At 50.4% G+C, this 9712-nt stretch overlaps 1 protein-coding gene across 7 annotated transcripts in view; it reads right to left on the bottom strand.

Moving 5' to 3' along the window:
- BRPF3 (bromodomain and PHD finger containing 3) overlaps positions 1-9712 on the bottom strand; it is a 36286-nt gene that overhangs the window by 14945 nt on the left and 11629 nt on the right. For all 7 annotated transcript variants that reach the window (XR_003437112.1, XR_003437113.1, XM_027126731.1 and 4 more), the window contains exons 5-9: positions 8181-8309; positions 7575-7887; positions 6532-6834; positions 4197-4706; positions 1234-1327 (exon numbers count right to left, since the gene is read on the bottom strand). Coding sequence is in view for 5 of the 7 variants with exons in the window: in XM_027126731.1 (XP_026982532.1) it covers positions 1234-1327; positions 4197-4706; positions 6532-6834; positions 7575-7887; positions 8181-8309 (1349 nt within the window). In the remaining 2 variants the exon portion in view is untranslated. The remainder of the gene's footprint in view (positions 1-1233; positions 1328-4196; positions 4707-6531; positions 6835-7574; positions 7888-8180; positions 8310-9712) is intronic.

Below are 9712 nucleotides of genomic sequence, written 5' to 3'. Positions count from 1 at the left end.
AGCACCCTTTGTGGAGGGAGGGGCCGAACATACCTTCTACCTTTAGTCAAGGACTAAGAGGGGACAGTTTGATAACCCCACTCCTACCCCACCCCAGTGAACTGGGTTTCCAGGCACCTTATCTTTGAAGGGAGTCAGGAACTCCAACCCGGGACCGGGCTAGAAGCATCCTGTATGATTTTGAAATCTCTGCCTCTTCTCTATGCCTGGTAACTGTGTTTTCCCATCCACTCCTCCTATATCTCTAGAGCTGTAACATGGAGGGAGACAGCTAGGACATTTCTGAGGCTTGGTGGGGAAGAATATCTCTAAGGAGCCACTGAAAGCTGGGCCCTGCTACAGCGCGGGAGCAGTCCAGGCCCAAGGGGGCATCTGGGGGCCTCCAAGAGCCCAGCACCAGTGTAGAGTGAGAACCCAATAGAACCTACACCCAGCCTGCCTTTGAAGCACTTCAAACACAGACACATAGTATTTTGGTGCTGCCCTGGGACCTCTCCTCCCCTGCTCTGAACCCAGAATCCATCCAGTAGCCATGTGGAGGGACCATGAGGTCAGCCTTCAGGACAAGTCATTCTTCTTCTGTGGCACTGAAGGTCTCCCATTTCCAAGAGACCCACACTCCCTGGTGTCTTGCAGAGCATACAACACAGAGCAGAGAGATTCAATAAACTCTTAGTCGTGGAAGAAAGTTGAAGGTTCTGGCCTCGGAAATCCTCCCTTCAGGTGAAAGAATGGGAAAAGAAACCCATCCCTTCCCAGCTCAAAGATGGTAGAAGAGCTGGGGCCTTTGTCAGACTAAAAGGCAATTCCAAATTTCCTATCTGTCCATTTCTTATTCCTACACCACTGCTATGATGCCCTGAAAGGCAAAGGGTGAAACCATGTCTATAACTGGGTTATCTAAATGGGCCAGGGGGTGGGTGGGGATTGGCTCAAATGTTAACTTCACTGGGCAATACAGAGGGTGTCCCCACCCTCTGGAGCCAAATTCAGGTCTACAAACCCTATAAAGCATCAGCACTACTCCCCCCTAGTCAGATCAGGCCTGACAGTCAAGGGTCACAACGTTTCCTAGGAGCTACCAGAGTCACAGATGAGAGGCTTCAGGAAATAACAGGGGTGCGGGAAGAAAAAAACTGAGATAAGCAGGAGGAGGTTCAATCTGCAGCTGAAAGGAAAATAAATGGAGAGGTGGCAGAGCTGCAAACACGGCTTTGGGACAAGTGTTCTTACCTGCAAGCTTCAAATGCCAGTCCACCACTGAGACCCAAACTACATTCTGAGTCAGACCCGCTTTCAGTGTGTTTTCCAAAGCCGTTGGTCACACCTGCCAAGAACACACAAAGTGAGCCTGAGTGTAGAAACCCCCTTCCCCGACACATGCTGCAGTGTGAGGCAGCCACCTTGGGAGGGCTCAGCAGGGAGGGATGGAGAGGATGGCTGGTCCCTCCTCTTGGGAAATGGGTCTTGGGTGGTGGAGAGAACCTGATAAAGGTTTGGGGGAAATGTTGGCTAGGGCAGTGAACAGACACTGCATTTACCGTCCCATCCTTCTGGGTTTACTTGAAGGAAAATAGCCTATAGCTCATTCCAGTTACTGTCATTTGACTACAATGGGAAATACCAAGACTTCCTCACTCCGGCTTGTTCACAAGTCCCTGGATCTGCTTCTAATTTCAAGCCTCAATTATCAGGGAGTCTCCTCTGCCTCTTGGGAAGCCCACCCACCTTGCCTCTTCAGATAAACACTCACACACCCTATCCATCACACAGCTGGCAATAGCTAGCTTCATTCTTTTGGGATGGTGTCAGGGGAGGCTGGAGCCGGATAAGGACTGTGTCAACCACACCCTGAGATATCTAGCAGAGCTAGTTAAAGTTGAGGATGGGGGGAACTTTTCAGCAGATCTAAGGCAGACCAGACCTTCCTGGGATGATGGGGAGTCAGATTCCCTGGGTTCTAGACTGGGCTCTGAAATATGGGTCCCTTTTCCTCTTTAAGCCTTGGCTTCTACTTTCGTGAAGTGAAGGTAATACCTTCTTACTTATGGAGGATGCTATTAAGTATGAATGAGAGAAGGTCTGTTTACAGCAGGGAGCCCTTCAGAGGCAAATGAAGACTGTCTGGTCATCCCAGGGACAAGACTCTCACCTGCCATCAAAGCTTCAACTCTCCTCTCTATCTACCCAATTCCCAACCACCATCCAGAATCCCACAAGTCTGACAGCTGAGCCAAGAGCTCTAAGTCACATATACCTTAGCCAGAAAACTGTGAGGCAAGTCACACCTGTAAGAGCAGGTGTCTGAGCCAACATATCTGGACCCTAACCTGGCTCTGCCTCTAACATCATGACCTCAATTTAAATCACCAAAGCCTACTGTGCCTCATCTATAAAGGATCAACACCTGCTTTTAAGAGAACCCACTAAAGTTGTGCAAAAATATTCCTGGGTACCAGGTAGCTGGGATGGTGGAGGAGAAACAGATTCTAGCCCCCAAGCGGTGGGCCCCCTCAGGTTGGATGAGCCTGATGTCTAGACCTATTTCCCAACAGCAGGATTTTTCATTTTTAGTGCTCAGTGCTGTTTGGCTGTGCCTGATATAACTGACAGGATGACAACAATAACTGCTACCAACTACTGCTATATACCAAGTGCTTTATATAGGCTACTTCCAATCCTTAGAGCCACACAAGGAAGGTGTCACTAGCCCCATAGTAGAAATAAGGAATAGGCTCACAGAGGTTAATTCATACGCCCCAGGATACACAGCTAGTAAGAAGATGGGATTTGAATTCAAGTCTGCCTCAAGCTCTTGACTCTATATAAACACCCTACTGCCCTAATACAGGGAAGCTTGGACCAGACAGGAAAGGAAGGTACTGCTGGAAACAAAGTATTAGGTAGGAAGACAGAAAAGCAGAGAAAAGCATGTGCTGACCACACAGCCCAAAGCCACCATGTAACAGGACATGAGGAGCAAGAGCCAAGAGCAGGCCCCTCCCTGCCAAGTGAGCTGGCCTTCCATATCCCACCAAGACTAAACAACTGTCTGGTGATGGGGGCCCTGCATGTCCAGGTCCACCTTGCCCACAGCATTGGCTCCTGATGCCCCTCTTCGCTTTGGAGAGGGAAGCCCCTCTCCAAACTGTCCCTCACAGGGACTCTGACCTTGTTTCTACACACCTGGGCCTGAGCCCTTTGTTCCTTTCTAGTCTGTCCTCATCCCCTAGGCCAGCTTAGGCACTGTCTACTCATGAAGCCTTCCCAACTCCCCCAGTTCCTATTCCCTGAACCTCTAGCAGTGCTGTCACCTGACACATAACCACAGACTGTCCAGCACTGGGGTATCTCTACACCTCAGGACACCATCTAGTCTCCCCACTGGATGGTAATTTGGACCTGGGTCTGATTTACTGCTCCCCAGTGACCAGCTTGTGTTGGACATGCAGTAAGGACTCTTTAGTGACAAGCCCCTATTACTACCTCTGAGACCGCATCTCCTATGATCCCTTGGCTCACTCTGCTGTGGCCACATAGGTCCCCTCACTGTTCCTCAGACATGCAAGCATGTTTCCACCCCCATGGCCTGTGCACTTGCTAGTCCATCTTTTTGGAAAATCTTTTCCCCGATACCCAAAGAGCTCACACCCTCAGCTCCTTCAGATCTTTACTCAGAAAGCCTCCCCTAGCCACCCTCTTTAATATCACCTCAGCATCCCCTCTCCCCCCCTTCCCTGCGGGACTTTTCTCCACAGCTTCTAATATGCGATACAATTTATTTATTTGCTTTTAGTCTACCTCCCCTACAAGAGAGGAGACTTGTCTGTTTTATTTATTGATTTTTCCTCCTACACTTTAGTGCCTACAATAATGCCTGATATAAATATCTGATGAATAAATGAACGAAAATGAAAGTAGGAACCATTTTATCATATATAGCTTTATACGCTGCTCAGGGCCAAAGAGAGCCCCAGACACAAGCTGGCCCTCTCAAAACACTTGCTCAAAGCCTATTTCCCCAGGCCACTACTCATGTACCAGGCCCAACTGTGCACTACGGAGCCCTCAGTGCTACTACTGGCATCCACAGGGGCCATCCACAGGGGAGGCAGCTGACTGGGGAAGGTGCCGGCTGGCAAGGCAAAGCAGGAAAGCAGATGAGAAGTAGCGAGAGAAGTCACAGGCGAGGTCACCTGTCTCTTCCCCCTGCTGGGGGGACCTCTCCCCTTCGCTCTCACTACAGCTCCTGCTCCTCGGCCGCTTCCGGGAGTGCTGTTCATCCTCGATGCTGGTGGGAGATGCAGGAGAGCCCACTGCGCCATGGTCCTCGCCGTTCTCCAGGGCCCTGTCTGGGCTCCTCTGTAGTTTAACCCCGTTCTTGGCCTTCTTGAAGAGGACTGATGTGCGACGGCCCACGCCACTGAGTGGGGCACCTGCGGGGGATGTATCGGGGGTCATGAGGGACACTCTATTAATGCCATTGTCACTGAGCAGGCGTTGCAAGGGCTCACTCCCTAGCTGCAGAGGTGATTTTTCCAAAAGCTCATCTTCTTCCACTTTTCTTGGCTTTGGGAATCGGCTTGGAGGTTTGCTATCATTGATGGGTTTCAGAGTGGGGGGATCCGGAGGGGATTCTTGCTCAGACAAGGAAGGCGCAGGCCCAGTAGGCTCCAGGGTTGGTGGGGGAGGCATTTTGGAGTCATCTGTTAGAGAAAAAGAGAACCTGCTTGAACATTTTAGAAAAAGTCTGCCCCTACAAGCCAGATAATGACACTGATAACTAAGAACCAAGAGCATAGGCTATTAGAAGGTTTGAGACGTGTCTCAGGTCTAAGGTGAAGAGAAGGTAGGACTACGTTGTGTCTACACTAGTAGTTCTAAACCCTCGCTATGTATTAGTTACTCAGTTTCTTAAAAATTCCAATGCTGAGGTCCCACCCCAGACAAAATGAAACCAAATAGCTAACGATGGATTTTTTTTTTTAAAGCTTACCAGGTGAGTTTGATGAAGTCAGGGTTATAAACCACTGCCCTACACCCAGAAAGCCCAAAGCCCCCTGCTTAATCAATAATTAAGTAAATCTCAGCCTCACAGATTAGGGGTCTACAACTCTCTTTAGACCCAGGTGTTTTCCCATCTGTCAATGTATTTTGTTTCATATCACAAGTGAAGCAAGAAGGACAAGTAGAAAGAAGCAGCTTACAGATATGAAAAAATGAAAGCAAGGAAGTTAAATCAGTGGTTCCTGAACTTGTCTATTCAACCTCCACCTTAAAAAATGACAGTTTCGGGGCTTCCCTGGTGGCGCAGTGGTTGAGAGTCCGCCTGTTGATGCAGGGGTTCGTGCCCTGGTCTGGGAAGATCCCACATGCCGCGGAGCGGCTGGGCCCGTGAGCCATGGCCGCTGAGCCTGCGCGTCCAGAGCCTGTGCTCCGCAACAGGAGAGGCCACAGCAGTGAGAGGCCCGCGTACCACAAAAAAAAAAAAAAGACACTCAAAACAGAGCTCAGATTTCCCTAATCTGAATTTCTGGGAGATGAAGCCTAGAAATTTTTTGAAACCTCTAGAAGCTGCTGCAGCCGGTCCACTGGGCATGACTCTGCACTGCCTTAGCCCAGGAGTGGGGATGGATACGAGTGGCATGCTGACTGCCACATGGGAAGCTGGGAAGGGTCACAATGGACACGAAGCCCTCTAATGATAAACCTGACCTCTCCGCCACATCCCCGCTCTCCCCCAACCTAAAATAAAATGGGCCATTCCCTGCAAATTGGCCCCTTTTCCCCTGGAGATAATTCCCAACCTTCTTGATTGTGTGGATGACAGGCCCTCCTGAGCTACAGGCTCAGATCCAAGGGCTGGTAACAGGGAGACAATTCTGTCCCCAAAGAAGCGGAGAGGATGGAAAGCAACTCAGGTAAGGCACCTGGATCTCTGAGAATCACTTCCCCCAGCTGTCTTTTGCAGTTCTGGGCTTTTCTGCTTGGGGTGGGCCTACTGTAGACTTGGCCAGCTGGGATCAAAGCCATGAGCCCAGACCATCCTTAGGGTCTTTCTTTCTTTTCTGTTCCCCCACACCACAACCTAACCTGCTCTAAGAGCCTCTCTATATGATGGTATAAGTTGAACTAATATTTAACTGGTATGTGCAATATGGCCATACCAGGTGCAAAATATTGAAATACTTCTTTACAAGTTAGTAAACAGCTACTGGGCCCCAGCATCTGAAACTCCCTGAACCCACTCACAATCCAACAACTAAATATCTGCATCAGAGGCCCTCAGGAGCCCCCTCCAATATAAAAGCCAACATCTACTCTGACGGATGAATTTTGGTCTCTACGTATTGTTAAATATTTTGAGTATCATCCCTGGGTATGCATGAATGTGTGACCCCTCCCAGGGCTTTTACTTGCCCATGAGGGTCACACCTAGAGTTGGGGAAGGATGTTCCCACTACGGGATTTCAGCTTAACCCTCCCTTACCCTGGCCCGCAGCCCCCGGCCTGCCCGTGACTGTCTCTCACCTCTGTCCCCATCGTCTTCTGGCTCCTCCTGCGGGGCCTGCTCCAGCACAGCCACATCCCCCCGGGGCCCTGCTGGCAGCTCCCCATTGGACACAGTCTTGTTTAGCGATGCCAGCTGCGGTGGTGGCGGCTGCGCCAGCTTCTGCCGAAGGGCATTGATCTCCCGGCGTAGCAGGCGGACACGGCGGGTCCGGGCCCCACTGGACCGCATGGCACTCACCAGGTCCAGTTTTTCCAGCAGCTCCTTCAGCTGCACCTCTGGGGACAAGTGGGCCCGGTTCTCTGGGATGAGGATGTTGTCCACTGCCAGGGAGAAGGGAGGACAGAAGAAGGGGCTGAAGGACCTGACCAGCCCAGGGCAAAGGGAAGGGCAGGGGCCAATTCCTTCGGATGCAAAATATTCTCCTGGAGTGCCTGGGCCAGTGGCTTCCAGCAGCGTCACTGTGGGGCCTTGGCCCTGGCAACACTGCTCCCAGGAGAGCAGCCACAGGGACAAGGTCAGAATCTGGGAAACACCTGCAGGAAGCAGTTCACAGTCACGATTATGGGCTCTGTGGAGCAGGCACGAGGCAGCTTGGCAATCCCCCGGCCTGAGTGACTGTTTGGCTGCTGCCATCGAGAAGCAGAGAGCAGGGGCAGGCAGAGTAGGGAATTACAGAGGCAATTCCATTTTTCTGATGCTCTACCTGCACTCTTCTGAATGAGCCAGACATACATCAGCACTGCGCTCCTGCTGCCCATGCTCCAACGCCACACAGAGGGAGTCCAGGAAAGAAAGACCCTTGGTGAATCTTTAGCTTTCAGACAGACAGCTAGTACCTTATTCCCCTTATCCTACTATTCAAGAAGTGCTCAGGGAATTAACTTTAACCCTCGGAACTATTCCAGCCACAAGCACATGTACACCAGCCTGTGCCTATCCCCAGCTTTGCTCCTGGAGTCCACCCTATAGCCCCAAGGCCCATCCTGATCCCTGGCTCTCTGGGCTCTATCCCTGCGCCTCCTCCTGGCCCCTCTCCTCCCTGCCCGTCCAGGCTTCTCACCGTCTTCCCAGGAGAAGCGGTAAAAGTCCTCCAATTTGGGTGACTCGGGCAGGTGGGTGCCCCTCTCGGGGTCATAGCCGATGTTCTCTGCCTGCCGCCGGGCGTGCCGCAGGATGGCCCCTCCCAGGTCCCGCAGGCGGACAGCTGCTCGGTGGAAAATTGTGTCTTTAGCATTATACTTCATGCAGTTGGTAACTATAAGGTTAAAGTCCTCCTCAAACTCCTCCAAGGTGCCGTACAGATGGGACTCCAGCTTCCGCCTCATAGTAGAAAAATCCATTGGCTTGGATATGAATTCCAGGTAATCTGGAACCTAAACATATAAAACCTGTACAATTACAACAACCATTTACTAGCCAAACAGGCGCACCCTTCAGCGGCACTCTTGCCACCCCATTTTCTGGCTTGGCCATGCCAGGCTCACTCACAGCCCCAGGGCTCTGGCCCACCTTGGCCTGCTGAGCCCTCACCGTGGGCAAGTCTACTAGCCTTGCCAGACACCCCCAGGTTTTGTACACCCTGTGGCCCAACCCCTTCCTAGCCTACTCAGACCCTATTTCCATTTCAGGCAGGGCTCACTACTCAGGAAGTAGCGGGGGAACTTGCCTCACTCAGGTTGACAGGCTCGGCAAAGATGTGTGCGGGATCCTTCTCCTGCAGCAAGTCCAGTGTTGTCCTCAGCAGAACGTTGAACGGCATAAGCTCCAGCTCCATGGCGGCCTGCTGGACCTTGACCTGTGGGGGAGGTGGAGAGAAATCAGGACACCCCCCAAAGAGGCACCGAACTTTTGCTTGATAACTTGACTTTCACCAGTTGTGTAAGACAAATTTTCACAAGATATTAAGCTGACCACTATTTGAGGAGTTACCACTGAACTTTTAGCCTAGAAATAATCATACCAACAGCTGCCACTTTGTGAACATTTCCTATGCATTCAGGCTATATCAAAACTTACAGTAATAATAGTTAATACCTTTATAGTCCTTACTAAGTGTCAAGTAATGTTCAAAATAGGTACAAATGAGGTATTTTACAAAGAGGAAACTGAGGCACGGAAGGACTAAGTAAGTGACTGGCCCAAGGTCACACAGCTAATAAGGGACAGATTGGGATTCACAGTGTGTGCTTTTGACTACTATGCCACACTGCCTTTCTACTTATATTACCTCAGTTAATCATCACAATAACCTCGAAGGAGAAACTGTAATTATCTCCATTTTACAAATATGGAATCTGAGGTTTGAAAAGAGTATGATGAGGAGTTACTAACCCAAGGTCACCTGGCTAGGAAAGAACAGAGACGGACTTATACCTAGGTATGACTTAGTCCAAGAGGCACACTGATGATATAAAATGTCCCTTGGGCCAGGATTCCCACCTAATTGGCCCTTGGACCACCTAGGTCGGCCTAGGGTGACCAAGGCCTCGAGGCTCACCCCCTTGGGTGGCAAGTAGCCTGACATATTTGCAGCAGTGTGCTATACAAATGTTATTTTCCATGTGTGCCCTAATGTAAAAAGGTTGGGAAGCTGTGTATTAGACTACAAGTTCCTGCCTCTTGGCTACATCAAAACAAATGCCTGCCTGCATCCCCTGCCTGCTTCCTTTTCCCTTACATTTCTCTGGACCAGAAATGGGAAGAGAAGCTCAGCTGTGGGGCCAGGCCTGGGACGGCACAGACAGTTTGAATCCATAGACAAGGTCCTGAGATGTCCTCCATGCCCACCTGTGCTAACTATGGCAAGAGCTGCCCAGTCTCAGTGGTGGAAACTCGGGCTACAGGACCGTGAGAGAAGGGCTTGTGCTGGGGCTGAACAGTGAAGCAGAGTTCGGAGAAAGAGAGAAAGAACATCTTTAACCCAGGCCTCTGAAGCATGAGAGTAACAGCTGCTATTCCTGGACCAGAGAGAACAGTTTTGGCATTCAATTAATAGTTTTTGCTCACTGTCATGTGCAGAGTGCTGCCGTAGACACTTCAGGGAGGCAAAGAGTATCAATAATGATGATGATGATAGCAGCTGACACTTCTATAGCCTTACTATGTGCCAGGCACTGTTCTAAACTCTTTATATACACTAAGTTATCTAATCCTCACAACCTTATGAGATGGGTTCTATTATTACCCCCATTTTATAGT

This window comes from Aethalodelphis obliquidens, unplaced genomic scaffold (genome assembly GCF_003676395.1).
Source record: "Aethalodelphis obliquidens isolate GAN/ISIS:26980383/991018 unplaced genomic scaffold, ASM367639v1 scaffold31, whole genome shotgun sequence".
Lineage (NCBI taxonomy): Eukaryota > Metazoa > Chordata > Mammalia > Artiodactyla > Delphinidae > Aethalodelphis > Aethalodelphis obliquidens.
This window is presented reverse-complemented; position numbering and strand designations above follow the sequence as displayed.